The sequence below is a fragment of the Danio rerio genome, chromosome 9, assembly GCF_049306965.1.
Source record: "Danio rerio strain Tuebingen ecotype United States chromosome 9, GRCz12tu, whole genome shotgun sequence".
NCBI lineage: Eukaryota > Metazoa > Chordata > Actinopteri > Cypriniformes > Danionidae > Danio > Danio rerio.
In genome coordinates, this window is record NC_133184.1 from 19,909,826 (window position 1) to 19,933,010 (window position 23,185).

Sequence of the window (23,185 nt, forward strand, 5' to 3'; positions counted from 1 at the left end):
TTGGAAAAAAAACAGGAAGTACGTTGGAACCAAAGTTTTTGTTTACATCCCTCAAAATGGTCTATATACTATATATTCATTCATTTATTTTCTTTTCAGCTTAGTCCCTTTGTTAATCTGGGGTCGCCACAGTGGAATGAACCACCAACTTATCTAGCACATCTTTTACACAGCACATGCAATTCCAGCTGCAAACCATAACTGGGAAACATCCATACACACTCAATCACACACACCCACACACACACAATACAGACAATTTAAGCTTAACCAATTAATTTATAGTGCTTGTCTTTGTACTTTTGGGGAAACCGGAGCATCTGGAGGAAACAGCTGAGAGAACATCTCACAGAAATGCTAACTGACCCAGCCGAGGCTTGAACCAGCGACCTTCTTGCTGTGAGGCAACAGCGCTACCCACTGCGCCACAGGACTGCCTTATATTATATTATATATTATATATTTGTGTCTATAATTATATGTGGACCATGAGAGCATAGTATGATCCACACCAAATGCATATTTAAGCATTTGTATGGTTTGATTTTTAAGAGGTTTGTTGCGAAGCGCAGAATTTGCTTCAATTGCTTCTATAGCGATAGTTCAATTTATTAAAAAACATGAGTTAACTACAGAATGTAATGCAGTTTTTCACGTTCGGTGAACAAAGCTTTATAATAAAAGTCCATGCTGCTTTATATCGAATATTGACTGCGATACTTGTCTGACCTCAAAATGTGCTCTTTACGACAGAGGTCATGGTCTTTCGGTTCCTTGTTAGAGCAACCGACGCGTCAATTTGATGCCATCTGGCATCAGTGGTTCATATGTGGGGGCTCGTCCAAAATAATAGTGAGGTTTAGGGGGATGAGTGTAACACAGGCCAACTAGCGAATTGTTATGAAGGTAAACCTCACTGCTCTGATCTCAAAAGGCGACAGATGCTAGCTCCGACCGGGTTGGGTGCAGAAGGACTGTTAAGTTAACAAATTGAATTGGTTTGCATAACATACTTGTTTCAACTCAAGTAGTTTGAACAATCAGCAAAATAATTTTTTGAGTGTAGAAACAGTTAATTAAAATTTTAGTAATATTTATACAGTCCTACAGAGTAAGAGTGCAGCCATAATGCTAAAGTGGCCCTCATGAAAATGAGTTTGACCCCCCGATCCAAAATATTATAATTTGTGTTCTGAAGATGAATAAGGCTCTCAGAGTACTGGACATAGAGGTTGAGTAATTTTATGGCACCATTTTTGGATTAATTAACCCTTTTATTTAAAGTATTTAAAAACAATAACATAATTCCTAAATCCTCTTCAATTTTCAGTTCTTGACTTGGCAAAATATTTTCACCAGACAATTTCAGATAAAAAGTTTTTAATCGATTCTTTTTTTTTTTTAGAAAACTTAATTTACATAAGCAGACATTAACAACAGTGCATCAAGACACGAAGAGCATGTTAAATACATCATCTACACAGCATGAACGGCCTGATACACAGCAAATCTTCAGCTGTGCAACTGTTGTCTATAAGCTTCAGCACTTCGGCCATGTTTCAAATCATTTTTTTCAGAGCAGAAATCATCATCTACACACACACACACACACACACACACACAGACACACTCCGGCTTTGATGGACGCAGAGGGCTGCTATCACACATCTGTGTCCCATATTCAACATTCCGTATTTTTAACCGAGAGGCGTGAAATTCCTGGATATCTCCCAGTCTTCAGGGACGCCGCCGCTGACAGATAAGTTATGCAATCGGCACAGAGCTCTGGAAAGAGCTTTTTCAAGTAAATACATCTGATGCTGTGCCGCGTGTAGAGTCTCGCTTCCTCTCGAGAGCGGCAGCCATCTGATGCTTGTATTTGTTGTCTATGAGACTCTTGCTCTTCTGGCTGACTCTGGATCAGTCTTCGTCGGGTGTTAGTGCATATGTGGCTTTGAGAGTCACGCTGACTTGAGAGCCTCGAACCCGCAGAACTTCCAGCGTTTCTCCAGTGTCGCTCCTACGCCGCTGAACTCCTGCTTGAACATGTTGGGCAGTCGCACCATTAATCTTTCGAGTTCACTGGCTGAGATCTGAGGAATGAGACATGAGAAAGTAACACTTGGGTCATGGTTTGGGTGTGAGAATCAGGCATTGCGACCTTTGTTTGCACTGAAACTAATGAATGACACTAATTTGTTTGTCTGCAGGTTTGTCATTCGCCTTCTGCAAACAGTTACTGTTTAGTGCCGTACTGTTCATTTATATTCAGAAGGGGAGTTAATAGACGCATTTTTTCAGTTTATAGTACTGTTCGGGTTTTACCATATTTGAATCTATTCAGCCAATCCATCTCCGGGTCTGGCAAGAGCAGTTTTAGCTTAGCTTAGCATAAATTACTGAATCAGATTAGACCGTTAGCATCTAAAAAAACAATTAAATAAATTACCACTTCTGTCAACATAATTAACATGACCACCTGCTTGCAAAGGGAGCATGTATTAGTCACGTTGGAAGTTACCTAGTTAAGAACTATTTTCAGGTGCTGTGAAATATCATTGCGTCTGCTGCAGCCATGTTACAGCAACACAGTTTCTTAATTATTACGCCAGAATGAGAACAGTTCCTAACCATATTGTTCTAGAAAATAGCAACTTTTCATTTTCAATCAGACTTTGTACATGTTACCACTGAAGAGTCAAGCTTTAACCCTTTAACAGGCATCATAACCACCAGGTTGATTTTTATCGTTATTTTAATTGCTTATTACTATTTATCAGAGTTTTGTCTGTATATTATTCAATACAAGAAGAGGGCCAAAAATCTATTTTCAGGGAGTGCGCCTTTAAGGTTTAAATAAGAAAAATATAGAAACTCTTTCGTTATTTTTGAGTGAGAGTCTAATGGTCTAATCTAATTCAATGATCTATGCTAAGCTAAAGCTAAAAGTGCTCCTGCCAGACCCGTAGATCGGCTGAATGGTTTCAAAAATGATAAAATTCACCTGGAAGTTGTAGAATTACAGAGTGTTCCTTTATGTAATGGACCATGTACAAGACATTTTTAGTCAAAAATGAAAACCTTTTATGTATTTTAACTGTTCATTTCAGGTTTGGGGGACTAAATACAAACCAAATTGAAAGTAAAGGTTTGAACATAAAACGATTAGGCTGTTCCAAAACAAAAAAAAACCTTAAGAATAGTGTTGTTTCAATTGATTTTAAATTAGTTTAAACAATCAGAAAAAAAAAATGTTTTGGACTGTGTAGAGATAGTTATTTAACAAAATTGTGTTAAGAAGTAGTAGATTATACAGGCCTACAGTTATAACCAGCTCTTTGAGGGTGCAGCCATAATGCTGAAGTGACCCTCATGAAAATGAGTTTGACACCGCTGATTGAAAATATTTTCATTTGTGTTAGGATTGAAACGACATGACGAGTAGTTTGATGACATCATTTTCACCTTTGGATTAATTAATCCCTTTTTTTTAAACAATAACAGAATTCCTGAATTTTCAGTTTTTAATTCCTGACTCAACAGTAAGCTGTGGGTTAGCCAAATTTTTGTAAAGACAATTTCAGATAAAGGTTTTAATCTTCAAAAAGAAAAAAAACTATTTAAATGTCATTTTTGAGCGAGATGCTAATGGCCTAATCTGATTCATAGATCTATACTAAGCTAAGCTAAGCTAAAAGTGCTCCTGTCAGACCCGTAGATCGGCAGGGGCGCCTCCAAGGGGTGGCCAGGGGTGGCCACGGCCACCCCTCGGTAAACTCTGGCCACCCCTGTGGCCACCCCAATATAATTTTGCAGTTGACATTATTGATTTAAATGAACTCATAAATTCCCAATATTTAGATAAATAAATAAATAAAATGCAGTCACTAAATTATTGTTGGTGTTACTGACGTAGCTCTCCCCCTCTGGTTCAATGCTGGTGAAAGCAAACTGACGCATGCGCGCGGAAAACCATTCCCGCGCGCCTCACGCACTCCTGTGTGAATCCCGGTTGGTTGTTTGCATGCACGCCGACATAATAGGCACCGCTCATGCGCCGTGAAACCGGAGTAACAGCCTTTTGTGTGTGTCGGCACGCAGCAAGTTTGAAAGTCGTTTAAAGTTTATATAATATGATGATGATGATGATGTTACTTTCACTAAGCATGCCTTTAAAGCAGAAAGGAGGGATAATGAGTCAGGGAGGTAAGACTTCATAACATGATTTCTCAGCCATGATCTGGTCTAAGATCACAGAAAATTCTATAATACATTTTTTGTATTCTTTAGAATTGTCATAATTAATTTTCATGCAAAAGGTTTCTTAAGTGATGTTGGCATATCACTCCAGTTGTTGTTTTCCAGTAATATTTAGGACTGATTTCTGTTATTTATTCAGAATAATAATTGTATATTAATATTAATTGTATTTATTTAGAATAAATATAAATAAATTGTTATATTTATTGAATAACAAATCTAACAATTTAAGAGAGGTGGGGGTGTATAGGGTGGTTCGCCCAGGGTGTCATTTAAACTAGAACCACCACTACCCTCCCCGATCGTCCTTGACAGCACGTACACACCTTCAAAAGACAGCAATGGCTATTTAATATTTACCTTAAGCTACAGTATATCAATAGAAGAAGCTGCATTAATAAAATGGTTCAAAAAGCAATATGGATAAATGATATTATTAGTTATAGTGAGTGTGTATAGTAATGCCTTTTGTTCAGTTTGTTCATTTGTTTGGGTAATTAATAAACTCATTATTCTTTCATTCATTTTCTTTTCGGCTTAGTCCCTTTATTAATCCAGGGTCACCACAGCAGAATGAACCGCCAACTTATCTAGCACATTTTTACACAGCGGATGCCCTTCCAGCTGCAACCCATCTCTGGGAATAATAAACTCATTAATCTTCATTAATTTTAGACATGGCATATCATGATGTACAATAAAAGCACGTAAAAAAAGAAGTTAATTATACAGTATATGAAAAGTGTTTTTAAACTAAACATAGATTTTTATTTGGTTTGCACATGTACTTGCTGGATTATTTCAAAGAATAAATTGCAATATTTCAAGTAGAATTAATTAAATGAATAAAAACTACATTATTTCATTTACCAGAAACAAAAATATAACATTACACTGAATTCATTATTTTTTTTGTGTGCCACCCCAAGATTTGGTGCGGCCTCTTCTGGCCACCCCTAAGAAAATTTTCTGGGGGCGCCACTGTAGATCGGCTGAATGGATTCAAAATGGCACAACTCAACTGGAGGTTGTAAAATTAGCCTATTTTTTAAAAATGTGGAGTGTTCCTTTAAGGGACCATTTGCAAGACATTTTTAGTCAAAAATGGGACCCTGTCTGCGTTTTACTTGTTCATTTTTGTTTTGGGGGACTAAAAACAAACTAAATTGAAAGTTTAAAAAAAGCGGTTGTCGTTTAACATTTTTACAATGTTTACAAAAACATTACAATATGTGTCCTATACTATGTTTTTAGTGAAGTGTAGATTATACATGTATATATGAAGTCTAAAAGTAATTTTTCAATATTAGTAATAATAATAATTGAATAATAATAGTACACAGCATTTATTTCAGTTACTCAGGGCTTTCATTTATAATCACAGTGAAGACATCAGTATTATAGTACTCCTAGCGGGAAGTGGAGTGGAATTAAATATGTCATATATGTTTGCCTGTGCAACGTAGCACCTTGCACAAATGTCAGAACACATTCAGTCTCCTCAAGGCCACATCTGACATGTGAGATTTGTGTTTTGTTGTTGGCTGGATGATTTCCACCAGGTGCAAATAGCTGTGCAGTGTCCATGCTGTTTCAACCTGGGTGCAAATAATCTCTCAGATTTTCTGTAGGGAATTTAAGGGTCAAAGAGATAACGAGTATTTGGCTCATATAACGTATTGACTGAAATGAGATTGTTTCTAATCTTTTGGTAATCCTGCATGCACTCTCAATGCTATAATAGGAACTTAACTGTGACTGAATCAAAGTGAGGTTTAACCAAAAAATGTATTTTTTCACCATCCTATACTCGCCTTATTTGATTGAAATCACAGATTAGGATACTTTTAATGAATTTGAAGATACAGGATTGCTGATTTGTTTAAATCTAAACAATGATCAATAGAGTGTAACGCATGTATTTAAACATATGTAAATAAAAGTTTAAAGGCAACGTTCACCTAAATATGAACATTTGCTGTTTATTAACTCACAGTAAACCATCAAAACTGTTGGTGACTGCAGTAAAACTATTAAAAATGTAACATGATCAATGTTTCTTTGATGATTCATAGACAAATGAAGAGTTAAAAAAAAACATTTACTGCAAAGCCAAAATTAATACCTGCGACTCCTGATGTTATATTGAAATTATCAATCTGTACAAGAAAGTGAGCATCATTACCACATTATTATCTTCACTCCACAGCCTCAGCAGACAGTGCTTTTATAATAACATAATGGCATCAGACGCACATCAGACAGTGAATGCAGTAAGGGCATTTTGCCAAGGTAATATACCTTATGCATGGGGATTTTAAGTATGAATAAGCCTTGGAGAACTGCCGTGCTAACCCCCCACATTTAAAATTATTATTATCATCATCATTATTATTATTATTCTTTTAATATGTGTCTGATATAAACACAATATAAAGTGGGTCTCAGACCAGACAAGAAGCATTGCATTAAATTCCATTGTTCCGAACCATGTCTATAAAACTTTTGTTTTACTACAGTATTTTTCATAGATTTTCAGCACTTGTCTGCTGCTACTCATGACGCTTACTTTTAAACAGCCTTTCATGTAATTGTATGCTTGAACAACTAATTGAATACTTATTGGAAATTGAAATGTCTATTTAAAGGGCCATGAAACCCCCTCGTTTCAGCAGAGTGTTTTCACACCTCTACTTTGGAAAAAGTCAGAAAAGTGGGCATGTCCAGCTCTGTTTAGGGGCGAGTGTCGGAGGAAGAAAAGAGGCTTGGTATGGGAGTGTTTATTTGGGCGCGCTGAATTTCAGAGTCAAAACACACACCCACAGCGGACAAAGTGACTGTGTTTACATGGACATCTGTAGTCGAATTATTTGCCAAATTATTAAATGGTGGACTTTAACTGCAGTTTGGCTCTTTCATTCAGGGAATTCATTCATGTCCCTCCCGACAAACGTGATATTTGATTCGAGGATCTGCTCTAAGCGTGTATTTTTCATGCAATGTTTGATACCGCACGGCGAATGAGAGAAAAAAAAAACTCAGCATTTCCCGGAAACTTAGATGCACACGACAGGTAGTGTCAGAAAGCCGCGTGTGTTATTCCGGTCACAAAATCCAACACGAGGTTATAGTTTGGTTGTAACTGTTAGTGCTAACTATTGCATTCGGTGCAATAGTTTGTTTGATACGAATAAAATACGAACTGAATAAACAAAGAGCACTGGTCACTCACTTACAAAATCTGTAGAGACAGGACAATCACCAGCAACTAGAGCCGTGTCTTTATTAAGAGGAGACTACAAGCGAATCTGGATCTCAGCGTTTGCAGATGATAACAGCTCTCAGGTAAACAATGTTCCTCCTTAGACACGTAAGTTATTGTTGTCGCGCGTCGCGTACACTGTTAATCCCCGCGTGAGTCTGCGCTCTCACAGAGAGAAAATGAAAACGAAACTTAACTGCAGCAAACTATAAAAGCAACACTTCACGCTTGTTTTGCCAACACAACGTGGCGTCTCTGCCGTCTACACTCTGACAGTAATGAATATTAATTAAGTTGCACAATAGAGCGCGCTGATTGGTTTGAACCAAGCCTTACTCATGCATTAATGCAACACACTGTAAGACGTAATAAGACTCACTCTGGCAAAGACGCCCAGTCTGCACGCTGGAATACAACGCTATTATGTCATGGCCGTGACGCAGCTTCAAAAATTAGTTTCAAACCAGAAGTACGAATTTGCTTGAAATAACTCAAAAACAACCAATTTACACTTTTTAGTGAAATATAGGTGTCCTAATAGTGTTTTTAGGAGTGTGGGACACATATACGAATGTCAACAGCTCAAAAAATGTGTTTTGGTGTTTCGTGACCCTTTAAACGACTATATATTATATGCAGCCCAAGACCGGTTACTCACTGGAGCTGAGCAGGGCTGAGCCTGGTAAGTAGCTGGATGGGAGACCACATGGGACAACTGGGTATTTGTTCGAAGTGGTGTTAGTGAGGCCAGCAGGGGGCTCTCAACCTATGGTGTGTGTGAGTCCTAATACCCCAGTAAAAGTAAAGGGGACACTATACTGTCAGTGAGTGCTGTCTTTTGGATGAGATGTTAAAGGTCCTGACTCCATGGTCATTACAAATCCCATACCACTTCTCGTAGAGAGCAGGGCTGCAACCCCGGTGTCCTGGCCAAAGTCCCTCTCGGCCCGTAACCATCATGGCCTCCAAATCATCCCCAACCACCGAATTGACTCTATCACTGTCTCTCCACTCCACCAATAGCTGGTGTGTGGTGAGCGCACTGGCGCCATTGTCCTGTGGCTGACGTCACATCATCCAAGTGGGTGCTGCACACTGATGGTAGTGTGGAGAGAGCTCCTCATGATTGTAAAATGCTTTGGGTGTATGGCCATACACAATAAATGTGCTATATAAAATACATAATAAATTATATTACATTACATTACATATTTAGATTAAATTATATTATTGGTGCTATAAAAGTAACTGTATAAAATTAAATCAAGCTGACTTCCCATAAAGCCCATCAGCAAAAATAAAAAAGAATAAAAAAAATGCTAAAACACCTAAAAAGTGCTGGTAAACTTTTAATTTTATAAATAAATAATGATCATGGTTTTAGCTAAAAAGCTTCTTTAATGTTTTATCTATATTTTGATTTTTGGGTGAACTATACCTTTAAATTACAGTACAGATTAATTGTCTTGAGTGAGATATGTTTGTTTTACAACACATTTTGGTTCCCTGATCTTTCAAAGTAGAAAGAGAAAATTCTCAGGTTTCATTAAAAAATTACATGATTCAATTAAAAAAAAAAAAAAAAAATTTAACGGGATCATTTAATGCTAAATGCAATATTTTACTCACCCCCATGTGTTTTTAAACCTTTATGTGCTTCTTTCTTCAGTTGAAAAGTTTTTGAAGAAAGCTGAAAACCTGTAACCACTGACTTCCATAATAGAGAAAAACAAATACTATAGACATCAATGGTTGCTGGTTTCCAACATTTTTTTTTTATTTCTTTTGTTTGATTTGAAAGAAGTGAAGGGTGAGTAAATGAAGACATTATTTTCATAATTTTTAGATGAACTATGCCTTTAATGGTTTGGAACAATATGAGGGTGAACAAACAAGTGTTGCGCATAATGGTGCTTTAAATGAACATCGATACTAACGGTGATTCTTGATTCAGTTACGAGTGATCAAATAAATTACTGTTTACCCCGTTACAACACCGTTACTGACAATAAAATGCACATTACTATAATTGAGAACACTGAAGTGGTATTTATGTGAGCAGAGTCTCTCTCAGCCATAGGACCGCTCTTTCTCTGAGGTGTGTGTTGGGGCTGAAGAGGGACACATAACCAACCAGTGATGATGATTGGTGTGTCTGTGAACGTGGTTTAACTAAGAACGTGATGATTGGCTTAGATTACATTTCCATTGTTTGCCAATCAGAGACAGTGTGGGGTGTGGTTGTCATAGCCAGAGATATACACATATACCTATGAACGGGAGTTATCCTGGATGTTAGTATGTAATTTTTTTTTTTATTATGAAAATTTTAGTTTTACATCACTTTTCTACATTGATGGATCAGTGACCGCACAGGCATTCCTGACAAAAAGCTTGTGTTTGTGTGTACAGAAATGTACTATTCACCCTCCCTGTTAAACTTGATCTAATCCGTGCACACACCTCTCCTGCTTTCACTTCTCATACTGACAGAGGGAGCGATTTGTTTGTGAATGAATCTCCGTTATGAACGACTCTTTCACTCGCCGACAATAATACAAGTTTCTGGCAGCGCAGCATCTCGTTGTCATATTTCTTTTGCATTGTTTGTTGATTTTATTCAACAAAACTAGCATAAGCTGAGTATTTAGTGCGAGTTGGAGCTGCTTTGCCTTATGATGAATGCAGTAAGTGACTGCATTAGTGTGGTTGAATGACATTTGTCCTGGGAGCACTGTACCAATGTGGTGGCGCTATAGACGCATGCTCAGGGTCCCTATGCGATATCTAGTGTATATATCTATGTCACAAATTGAGAAGCGGGGAAATGAGGTGGCGTGGAGCGACAACGCGGGGAATCCTTCACAAACTGAGGAGCGATCACAAACCGAAAGCGGCGAGAGCGTCAAAGTAGCCAGAAGCCATTCATTTTTTAACAAGAACCGACGGCGAGAAACAGCGGCGCGTCTTCATTGGCTATGACGCGGTTCGGCGGTAAGCAATCAGAATTAAGTAGTCCACCTTGACAGGAGTTCAGAGAACACAGTTCTGTGAACTTTGGTTCCGACCACAGTTGTTCCCAAGAGTTTGATTATTGCAGTTCCTGGATTTTCAATCATTGAAAATCGCGACGTCGTGGGGCCCCCTAATCACGCGGGGCCCCCCTGCGGTGCGTGCCCTGCGGGCCTGTCCGCTACACCACTGAATATAAGCACTACTTTTTTATCATTGAGGTGGAAGGCAAGAATGTATGTATTGTGCAACTTATGCCTATGAAAAAAAAAGTCTCTCTGCGTCAGTGACAAGCAATTCAGTCACACTTTTTTTTGATGGTTCGTTTGTTGAATGTAAGTTACAATGCATCTACAAGTAAGTTGACATTTACTTGCACAGTTTCTTATAGTCCAGGGGTGTCCACATGGATATGGCGGGCCGGTGTCCTGGAGAGTTTAGCTTCAGCCCTAATCAAACACACCTGAACTAGCTAACCAAGCTCTTACTAAATATATTAAAAACTTTCTTGCAGGTGTGTTGAAGTTGGAGCTAAACTCAGCAGGACACTGGCCCTCCAGGACCGAGTTTGGACACCCCTGTTATAGTCAATTAAATGTCTGTTGAAGGTTCAGTATCAACAGATATTAAGCAGACAGTCTACTAATACTCAAATGGACCATCAAAATAGTTTTACTAGTAATTCTAATGTAATGTAGCACCTCACATCGTCACATGCCGCCACAAAATTAGTGGCTATGCAGGTAATAACGTGAGCTCTGCTACCAAAAGAGGAGACAAAGTCAAGACGTCAAACTTCATTTTCTCCATCGCAAATACTTATTGCTTCGACAGAATTTAAATAAATAATATCTAGATATATAATTGTGGATATGCTGTCTTCTCTCATATTGTCCCACAACAACATTAAAATTGTGTAAATTAGTGTACAATGTGTTTTATAGTCATAAACAAATTAGATCTTTTTAAAGTAACACAATAGTTACTTTCCCTGGTTATTAGGTACTTTTGCATTTCTGTAACTCAGTTACTATTTGTGAGAAGTAACTATAACTAATTACTCTTTTAAAGAAACGTGCCCAACACGTTTAAACAATGACATTATTTTAATTTTTGTGTGAACTTTTATCATTCTGGGTGAATCTAATCAATGACAAAAAAACAATCACCTTTGTATCAAGTCTCTGGATGTAAGACCACAGATATTCGATGTTGGCTCCAAATGGGTGGACGTGCAGGAAGGTTGATATGATTCCTGTGTAGACAGACAGACAACAGAACAGTCTGGTGAATGAACATATGTTGCCTGTAACTATAGCAGACAAGACAAGAGATGCAGCTGCAGTCATAAATACAGCGCCCGGAGCTCAAGCCTCATCCCTCCCCCACTTAAGCTGATTACTTTGGAGAGGTCCTGCGAAGGTAAAGCACTGATGCAGAAGCACAGGATATAGTGCCTTGCCTGAAGGGCCTGAGCCAATATTTATTTCCTTGATTTATATGCCGTAACGCCGCCAATTACCAAGGAACCTCATTCAATTCCCTCCGCAAGACCTACTTTCACAGAGCCACACTAAGGGAGGGAAGGGGAGTCTCAAGATGTCCGTTCCGATTTGAAAATTCAATGCAGAACAGCCGAGTTGGCACCACACATCTCTGTTCTGCTACAGCGCTCCATGCTTACAGAGATAAACATACAGCCGGTTAAATAAGTATTGAACGCCTCATCATGTATTTCAAAAGGAGCTGTTAACATGAAATTGACCCAGATTTTGGTAAAAACCCAAACAATCCAGACATACAAAAAATAAATAATAAAAAAATATTGGTATTTGTTATAATGGATTGACGGAGGGAGACAGTACTGAACTACTAATGGCCCATTTACAAGGACTGGTACAGTATAGTACGGTACCGGTCGGTACAGATCACCTTTATCAGGCTTGCGTTTCCACTGCCAAAAAGGTACCAATGATGAGTCATTCACATATCATATGAGAATCTCTTCTCACAAAACCGATGCTTTATACATAAAAATACTTGTGTATAAATGTTCATTACAAACCTTTCTATTTACAGGATTTGATTACAACTGCAGATCAATGTGAAAAAGGCAATTTTTAATGAACATAAATGAACACACACAGCCCCTTACAGTCTCCAATATGCTACCAATTACAGAAAAACTACATACAGCATACATCTAGTCCTTATTTCAGTTCAAAAACAACACTCAACATGTATCCTACAATCAGTGCAAACCTCTCATCTGTGTCTTAATCCTCACCAGCACATGTAGCCTCTGTTAGAAAGTTATTTTGTCATTTCGAGTTCATATAAGTCCAAAAGGTGATGACAATAGTTAAACATGGCAGTTTATTCATGTTTAGGTTGCATGGGCAAGTTCCTCCATTGGAAACAACAAACTTGTACAAACTCTAGAAAAGACCCAATATGCAAACAACCTCTAAAAGGTTGTAGTCATTTGTGATCTCCATCAGTTGATCTTTTTCCACAGCCATGGTGCGTTCACCAGATTTGTTGACATGGGTTGCGGATCCATTCTTTGGCAGTTCGTGGATCATTCACTGGGTTGTTCCACCTTAGCAAAACTTTCCAAAGACATTTGTTTCATACTCATTTTGCTGATTGTGAGGTAAATTTGGGCACTCATGTGACCGTGATGTAACAGAGAATACGATAATTTTTTCAAAATAAAAGACTTTTCAAAATAAAAGATCGTTCGGCCTCAGACAATAACTAAACAACAATAATTAATGATTCCTTGTGCGGACCCGTACCAACTGATCCACGGACTCTGACTCCACAGCCCAGTGGTTGAGGACCACTGATGTAGATGTTGGGATTAAAGCAGCTAATATTCATTTACACTGATAAAGGGCTGAGAGATTGCACCTGCTGTCTGAGCTTTCCATGTCTTTGTACACCTCACTTTCTTCATGTGTTCAATACTTTTATCCCTGTGTCATTTAATTTTTATTACACATAACATAATTTCTAAACTAATTAGATTTGTTTTCCTTGTATGTACGTAAATTTCAATTCAACAGCTCCTGTAAAAATATGTTTTCTTAGAAAAATGTTCATGTGTTTAATGCTTATTTCACCTGCTGTATCTGTTTTGACGTACTACTACGAGAAATCAAACTAATTCTAAAAACCTAACAGAGAAAGCTTAAACTAAACAGTGTTTACACACTGCAAGCTAATCCAATAACTGCAATAGAAGTTTCTTTTCAGAGCTAACAGTCCAGTGCCTGGAGACTTAAACAATTTGTGTTCTTCAGTCCGTCCCTTCACTTTGTTCTGCTCAAATGACTTTGGCTTCTCTGCCGTTCTGGCTGAGGGCCTTCAAGCCTGGCTGACATTCCCTGCTCCATCAATGCAGTACATTCTGCATGCATCCTCTTAGAGAGCAGTGGTTTTATGCAGGCATTAGATAAAACCAATGCAGTGTGGTCTTCTCTGGGCTACAGCCAACGAAGGACATCTCCCCTGAGCTCCTCCAAGAGATCATCATCCAAAAACATGACAGACAGGACGAGGTGTTGCGGCCGCATCCGGCCTCTCCCCCTAGCCTTTTCTAGTCATTGTTATTGTAGAGGTTCAAACAAGGGCCGAACATCTTTGCGTTCAACCGCTTGGCTGCGCCAGCACCTGCTCGTCCTCCTGCACTTTTAAGCAAGGACTCAATCCTCCAAGCCCATCTGGTATTCAAGCCCCTCAGCACAGGGCTCAAGATGTTTTATAGATCAAAACGGCATGAAGCAGAGTTGGAATAATTACCGAGCAAGAGAGCCTCTTTCTCTGATCTCAAAGGACCCCAAATGACCGTCTCGTTATTCTTCTCTCGATGGTGGTAGAGTGCTGCGGTGCCATTGACTGCCTGCGCATACACACACAAAAGGAAAACACACATCATGATGCAAAGGAACCTTCGCAAAGTATATAAAAGAGTGATGGGATCTCATGCAAACTGTTGAGTTAGGAAAGGGTGTGTGTGTGTGTGTGTGTGTACAATCTTTACTGAAAGTGCAGCACGTTCTGCTGCGTACAGAGAAATCAATGGCTATTGGCTCTTCTTCTGAAATGTCGGCCAAGATGGTAGGCTGTAGGTCGGCTAGAGGTTGAATCAAAATTCTAGCAAATATGCTTGTATTGTGTATGGAGGTTATATATTAGAGGTCTGCCTTCCTGCAGCTCAACTCAACCAGATTTCTTGCAACATATAATTAATTTTCCATGTAAAATGCAGTAGTGGTTGGATGTAAGTGCTGTAGTGTTGGCGGTCAGATATAATGGCCCCCAAACAAAACAGACAGGTTGTCAATGAGTGACATAGCAAATTGTGGATATACCGTCCTTGAAGGACACTCAACTTGTAATTTTAAGTGACAGATGGCATATTTATTTGTTTCTCTCTGTGACACTTTCATCTATTTTGTTGGCAGAGACATGTTACAGGTATCCTGAAGATAAATAAATATAAGAAAAGGTAATTTTATTATTCTCAATGAAGATTGGTTGGACGTATGTGAATTCACATCAAAATGCAGTCATATGTGGTGAGAGTTTGGGTAGAAATGCCTTATCAGATTTTTGCTAACACTTTATGTGATGGTCCATTTAAGTATTAGTAAAGTACCTGCTTAATATCTGTTGATACTTCTTTAACAGACATTAGACTGACTATAAGAAACTTTTCAAGTACAAGTCAACTTACACTAACCCTAACCCTAATCTAACAGTCTACTTATAATCTATTGAAAGAATCTCAAAACGCTGCTGATAAACGCAAGCGAAAAGCATCCCGGTGTGTATGAGTAGGTATGGGATGATTACCGGTTTCAAGGTTTACCGAAGTTCAAGTCAAGGTTTTAAAATTGCTACTATTTCCTGTCATACTGTTGGTACGGTATACAGTATGTTTTTTTTTTATGTTTTTTGTGTTGTAAAGAAATCTGTCTTATTTAAACTAATGAAAACAGCAGTCAATGACTTGTGACCTGCTCCTTCAATGTTTACTGTTCCAAAATAATTTAAATGGTTCCTAAAATAAAATATATATATTTTTAATAGGGGAATTTTATTTTATTGATGTATTTTATTTTTACCTAGAAATGAAAAAATAACTTATTTTAGAGCAGTAATCACAATACCGTAATACCATGAACTTGTGATATTTTTATCCAAAGTTTTAGTTTCTGACATCTAGACAAGTAGGCCTGAGAAATATCTATTTGACATATTGATATTTGGAGCTAAAAAAGTCACAAGACAATCACAAGGCATTGGTTACTTCCTGAAACCCCTACAATCCTATAGTGATAAGACATTGTATACGACATTTATGTTATGGAACAAATTACATTTTCACCTTTAAATGCATGTATTTAGAAATATCTGGATCAAATGGACTGAATATGTAAGGTTACTCTATCCAGATTTTGTAGAAGTATAAAATAATTGCTACTTGGTTTTGATTTGCAAGGTATGCATTTTCTAATTTATTAACCAGTAAGCTTTATCTCACAGTCCCCCTCTCTGAATTGTGTAAATTGAGCTATTAATATTGTTTACATTATTATTCTATTATTTGGCATTAGTATTTCATTCATTTGATTGGACACACACACACACACACGCACACACACACACACACACACACACACACACACACACATATATATATATATATATATATATATAAAAAATTGTTGAATCGTTTGGTATAGTCTATCAAATTTTTCCACATGTTAGACATTTTTAGCAGGTTTTATGCCGTACATGGACCTTGCTGATAAGTTTTTTTGCCACTAAACAGCCGGAGCCACCTGGTTTCCCCCACAAGTCCAAAGACATTTAGTATAGGTGAATTGGGTGTGCTAAAATGTCCGTATTGAATGTGTATGAATGAGTGTGTTTGGATGTTTCCGATTGATGGGTTGCAGCTGGAAGCAATAGTATCTGGATGCAGCCTTTATGATGCAAGCTGAGATTGCATCACTATGTCAGACACAATGCTCTCAAATGGAGTGAGTGACTTCACTGTGAGGGGTTGGGTTAGGGGTGGGGTTAGGTGAGCACATTAGAAAGCATTGAATGCAGCTCAGACTGCACCAGGTCTGCAGCCAGATCCCTCTCACTGGAAGGGCATCCGCTACATAAAACATATGCTGGAAAAGATTCCGCTATGGCGACCTCAGATTAATAAAGGGACTAAGCCGAAAATGAATGAATGAATGAATGAATGAATTTCCAGAGCCACATTCACTCCAACTCATAGGGACATCGCATGCATACCCTCTATTTTCAGACTTGCTTGGGGACAAAATGGAGGCAACATTAAATAGAATGGTGTCTAAAGACATATATGTCATTTGAAAAAATTTCCAGTTCAGTAACTTCTAAAAGAAAAATGTTACACCATGAAAACCTTAGGGAGAAAATTGCTGTGATGATCTGAGTGGGGATCGAACCCGGGTCTGCGGTGTGGTTAGCAGTAGCTCTTACTAGATGAGCTAAGTCAGCAACTGGTGGCCCAAGAGCAGAGGAGGAACAAAGTGAGTCCACAACTGATGAATTTCAAAAAAAAATAATATAGTCTTTACTGAGGTAAATTTGACAAAAAGGAGAGATAATATCTCTCTACAGCAGGGTTGAAAATTACAACAAAAATAGGAAAGCCGAGCTTCCTGAAAATACATACAAAATAAAATAGACACGAGGGTCTCAAAACAATCAAACAGCAAAATAGCAAACAAGTCTTGAGAACAAGCAAAAAGTCTTGAGAACAACTTAACTGGAAACTGGACGAGGCAGCAAGAGGTTTAGTTCAGGACTGAACATAGAGCAGCATACAAAGCAGTCTTATATAGAGCAAAGAACAGGTGGTGGTGGTTACGCTGATTACAGGAGAGTTTAGAGGAACAAGAGTCATTACTGCCATCTAATGTTGACGAGTATAGGGCAACATGTGCGCCCCCTGGTGGGTTGGAGGATGCGATAAAGTGCTGAGATATTACAGTAGCCCCTCCTCTAAGAACGTCTCCTGACGTTCCCTTTGTGCTCTCTTTGTGCCTGGTGAAATTCCTTGATGAGGGAAGGGTCCAAAATGTCTTTAGCTGAGACCCAGGTGCGCTCCTCCGGACCAAACCCATCCCAGTCGACCAAGTACTGTGTCCTCCCTCGTACCTGGCGACACTTAAGTAGTCTGCGGACCGTGAAAGCAGGGTGGCCATCAACAATGCGTAAAGCAGGTATGGGTGCTCTGTTGGGATGCAGGGTGGAGCAAAGAACCGGTTTTAGCTGAGAAACATGAAATGTCGGATGTATCTTCAGGGCACTGGGTAGTAGAAGCCGGTAGGCTACAGGATTGATCTTCTTAATAATCTTAAAAGGACCAACATAGCGTGGAGCCAACTTACGTGACTCTACCCGCAAAGGAAGGTTTCGGGTCGAGAGCCATACTCTTTGGCCAGTTCGGAGGGAGGGTCCTGCCCTGCGATGTCTGTTGGCCTGTTTCTGCTGATTGTGGACAGCCTTTCTCAGGGAAGTACGAGCTTTCTGCCAGGAACGCCGGCAACGGTGAATAAACCGGGTGGCAGCTGGCACTTCCACCTGTGGTTCCTGACCAGGAAACAAAAGAGGGGGAAAGCCATAGACACATTCAAAAGGAGACATGTTAATGGAAGAGTGATGTAAAGTATTGTGAGCAAATTCTACCCAAACTAAATGGGAGGTCCAGCTGGAATGATTGTCTCCTGCCAGGCACCTTAGCGTCTTTTCTACTTCCTGGTTTACCCTTTCTGTCTGCCCATTAGACTGGGGGTGGTAGCCAGAGGACAGACTGATCGATGAGCCAATGAGCCGCCCAAAAGCTTTCCAAAACCTGGATGAGAACTGGGGGCCCCGATCAGAGACTATATCCTGTGGGAAGCCATGCATCTTAAAGACATGTCTCATTAGTAGTTCAGCTGTCTGGTTCGCAGTGGGAAGCTTTGGTAATGGTAACAAGTGACACATCTTAGAGAACCTGTCCACCACCACTAGGATTACCGTATTTCCCTGAGACGGAGGCAATCCTGTAATAAAATCAAGAGAAATATGGGACCAGGGGCGACTCGGGATGGAAAGTGGGTGAAGAAGTCCCTGGGGTCGAGTTCGGGGTTCTTTGCTCTGAGCACAGGTGGGGCAACTAGAAACAAACTCTTGCACATCTTTTCGCATCATTGGCCACCAGAACTTCCTCAAAATCAATTTGTAGGTTCTGTTAATACCAGGGTGTCCTGAGGGGGAGGAAGAATGTGCCCACTGTAAGACATCAGAACGCATAGAGTTAGGGACAAATAAGCTCCCAGATGGTCCATTACCTGGATCAGGGTGATGTTGATGTGCCTTTCTGATTGAGGACTCCAAATCCCACAGTATTGGAGCCACAATTCTGGAGCCAGGCACGATAGGTTCGGGGCAGCATGGCTTCTCAGAAGGTTCAAACTGTCTTGAGAGAGCGTCAGGCTTGATGTTTTTGGACCCTGGGCGGAAGGAAAGTGTGAATTTGAAACGGTTAAAGAACAGTGACCATCTAGCTTGTCTAGCGTTCAATCTCTTGGCATTTTGTATGTAAGTGAGGTTCTGGTGATCAGTCCAAATGAGGAAGGGGTGAGATGCTCCCTCAAGCCAGTGCCTCCACTCCTCCAAAGCTAACTTAATAGCCAGTAGTTCGCGGTTTCCAATGTCATAGTTGGCCTGAGTCGGCGTAAGTCTATGGGAATAGAAGGCACATGGATGAAGTTTGTTGTCTGCTTTACTTCTTTGGGATAGAACTGCTCCAACCCCTATATCTGATGCATCCACCTCCAGGATAAAAGGCAACTCAGGATCTGGTAAAGTGAGGATAGGTGCTGAAGTGAATATATGTTTGAGGGTGTTAAAGGCTGTACTGGCCTTATCGTTCCAGGTGAAAGGGGTATTCGCCTTCTTGGTCAGGGAAGTTAGTGGTTCGGCAATAGAACTGAAGTTCCTTATAAACCTCCTATAAAAATTTGCAAACCCTAGGAAGCGCTGCACCTCTTTGATCGAGGTGGGCTGTGGCCAGTCCAGCACAGCCCTAGTCTTGCTGGGATCCATCTGTAAGCTGCCCTTTGAAACAATGAATCCAAGGAAAGAGACAGAGGAAACATGAAATTCACTCTTCTCTAGCTTTACGAAAAGCCCATGTTTGAGAAGTTCAATCAGTACCTTCCGAACATGTATCACATGTTCCTCGGGGTTATGAGAGAAGATGAGAATGTCGTCCAAATAGACGAAAACAAAGATGTTAAGCATCTCTCGTAGTACATCATTAATAAATGACTGGAAGACAGCTGGCGCGTTGGCTAATCCAAAGGGCATAACTTGGTACTCATAGTGGCCAGTGGGAGTGTTAAACCCGGTCTTCCACTCATCCCCTTGCCTGATCCTGACTAGATGGTATGCACTACGGAGATCCAGCTTGGTAAAGATGGTAGCTCCTTGTAGGATCTCGAAGGCTGTTGTCATTAGGGGAAGAGGGTAGCGATTCTTGACTGTAATGCTGTTGAGACCTCTGTAGTCAATGCAGGGTCTAAGGGAACCATCTTTCTTACCAACAAAAAAGAATCCTGCCCCGGCTGGTGACGTGGAGGGGCGGATAAAACCACTATCTAGGGACTCATGTACATACTTCTCCATAGCAGCTCTTTCAGGCCCAGAGAGCGAATACAACTTTCCGCGGGGTGGGCAGGTTCCAGGTAATAGATCAATGGGGCAATCATATGGCCTGTGAGGGGGCAGTGAGGCTGCTCGAGTCTTACTGAAAACCTCAGCTAAGTCAGAGTATTCGGGGGGAACTCGGGATATCTCGGGGGGAGTATTGAGCGACTTGGGAACAATCTGTGGCTTGGGAATAGTCATGATGTCCAGGGGGATGGCCTTGGTGTGCCTGGGGGGTTCTGGCTGAGTCTCAAGGGGAAGAGGGCAATGGCAAAGGGTTGAATCCTTGGTTGACTGACCAAACATGGTGTTCAAACTGGACCCCTTACATCTCCAACTTACTATAACTCCTTTAGACCAATCAATAAGTGGGTTATGGGTTACTAACCAGGGGTGTCCCAGGATTATGGGGATCTTGGGGGAATGAATGATGTGAAACTGAAGGTTTTCTTCATGATCTCCAATTCTCACATGGAGAGCTGTGGTGCATTGGTGGATGTGGCCTAAGCCTAGCGGATTGCCGTCTACTGCTGAGACTTTAAGGGGGTTTTGCAGGGTTAGGAGATCACAGGAAAGATCTTGAGCACACTTGAGGTCCATAAAGTTTCCTGCTGCACCTGAGTCAATGAAGATCTCCACCTCGTGGGGTTGTTGGAGAGAGATGACTGCCTGGATGGTCAAACCAGAGAAAATGGGACAGGGAATCACACCTACTCTCGCCCCGGGGCCCCTACACCGGAACGAGATCTGACTTTTCCCGACAACTCTGGACATGTTGCCCGGAAATGACCCGGCTTCCCACAATAAATGCAGCACTTATCCTTCATTCGTCGGGTTCTTTCAGAGAGCGAGATCTTTGTAGCCCCTAATTGCATAGGTTCCTCAGGATCCAGTGTGGGATAAACAACATTGTCATGACGGGTCATAATTGTGTCCTGCTCTCTCTCTGTCTGCCGCTCCTTAAGGCGGTTATCCACCCGAATGGCTAAACTAATGAGGGACTCAAGGTCTGATGGGGAGTCTCTGAATGCCAGTTCATCCTTGAGCTTGGGAGACAATGCATTGTGAAAGATCGCTCTAAGTGCAGATTGGCCCCACCCACTCTCGGTGGCCAGAGTACGGAACTCAATGGCAAACTCAGCGGCACTGCGGGACCCCTGAGATAGTCTTAGGAGACGGCGTCCTGCCTCTCCACTGTCTGCTGAATGGAGGAACACTCTCTTCATCTCTGCTAGGAAGAGCTGGAGATTAGTGGTTACAGGGGACTTCTTATCCCACAAGGCTGAGGCCCAATCCAGAGCCTTGCCCGTAAGGAGCGTAATTATATATGCCACCTTACTGCAGTCAGTAGGAAAACAACTAGGTTGTAGTTGAAAGATCAAAGTACATTGAGTAATGAATCCCCTGCAGTTCTCGAAACTGCCATCAAAGCGCTGGGGAGGGGGCAACTTGGGCTCAGGTGTTGACAAGGGAACAGACTGTGGCGTAATTACCTGGGCCATTGTAGTCTGAGAGTGAGGATTCAAGAGGCTAAGAATTTCGCATAAAGTCTGGTCATGCTGCTGAATAGCGGTGGCTTGTTCTGAAAGTGCCGCAAGAATGCGATCCACATTTGAGACTGGTGCAGCCTCCTCTGCTGGGCGGTTTTCCATGGTTCAGTCCTGCTGTGATGATCTGAGTGGGGATTGAACCCGGGTCTGCGGTGTGGTTAGCAGTAGCTCTTACTAGATGAGCTAAGTCAGCAACTGGTGGCCCAAGAGCAGAGGAGGAACAAAGTGAGTCCACAACTGATGAATTTCAAAAAAAAATAATATAGTCTTTACTGAGGTAAATTTGACAAAAAGGAGAGATAATATCTCTCTACAGCAGGGTTGAAAATTACAACAAAAATAGGAAAGCCGAGCTTCCTGAAAATACATACAAAATAAAATAGACACGAGGGTCTCAAAACAATCAAACAGCAAAATAGCAAACAAGTCTTGAGAACAAGCAAAAAGTCTTGAGAACAACTTAACTGGAAACTGGACGAGGCAGCAAGAGGTTTAGTTCAGGACTGAACATAGAGCAGCATACAAAGCAGTCTTATATAGAGCAAAGAACAGGTGGTGGTGGTTACGCTGATTACAGGAGAGTTTAGAGGAACAAGAGTCATTACTGCCATCTAATGTTGAGGAGTATAGGGCAACATGTGCGCCCCCTGGTGGGTTGGAGGATGCGATAAAGTGCTGAGATATTACAATTGCTTTATTTTTGGACTGAAAGTGCATTTCAAAACTCTACAGGGATTATTGAGTACTTCCATGTTTTTTTTCAGTAAATGGGAGAATGCTGGCCAGAATCTACTGTACTGACCTGTGTCTGTATTCACAAAACAAATTAAGGCTAAAAGCAGCTCCTAACTTTAAAAATTTAGATTTAGATTTTAAATTTAGGAGTTTTGCTCTAAAAGTATATGCAAAGCCGGTAAAACAAAATCATAAACTATTATAAAATGGCTGCAGCCAGCAAGAAAAAAACATCACAATAAGCCTTGAATAAGTCACCTCCTAATCACAGAGGTATACAGTGAGAAATATGTTTTCAAATATGTATACAAAAAAACTGACACAAATTTCAAAACATGTTAAAGTATATTTGCTTAATTATTTTTTAAAACAATACATTAACTTGTCACATTAAAAGAAAATCCTTATTTTTTTCACAAAAAAAAATAATAAAAGCAATGATTATACTATTTTGCAATATAATTTTTTACTCGATTCCAAACACAATCTCAATGCAATTCATAACTTTTTGATTTAGTGGCTAATTCAAATTGGTCCGGGTTAGAGGTGGGGTTTGGGGACATGTCTCCCTTTAAGTTTTCATATTTACATTTACTTTTATGCATTTAGCAGA

The 23,185-nt window shown here is 40.1% G+C and overlaps 1 protein-coding gene across 4 annotated transcripts in view; it reads right to left on the reverse strand.

Annotated features, from left to right (window-relative positions):
* Positions 1 to 1,363: 1,363 nt before the first annotated feature.
* The window catches only part of enox1 (ecto-NOX disulfide-thiol exchanger 1), a 260,708-nt gene continuing 238,886 nt past the window's right edge, over positions 1,364 to 23,185 (reverse strand). For all 4 annotated transcript variants that reach the window (XR_012385265.1, XR_012385266.1, XM_009304587.4 and 1 more), the window contains 3 exons: positions 14,342 to 14,441; positions 11,704 to 11,789; positions 1,364 to 2,093 (listed from right to left, as the gene is read on the reverse strand). Coding sequence is in view for 2 of the 4 variants with exons in the window: in XM_009304587.4 (XP_009302862.1) it covers positions 1,962 to 2,093; positions 11,704 to 11,789; positions 14,342 to 14,441 (318 nt within the window). In the remaining 2 variants the exon portion in view is untranslated. The remainder of the gene's footprint in view (positions 2,094 to 11,703; positions 11,790 to 14,341; positions 14,442 to 23,185) is intronic.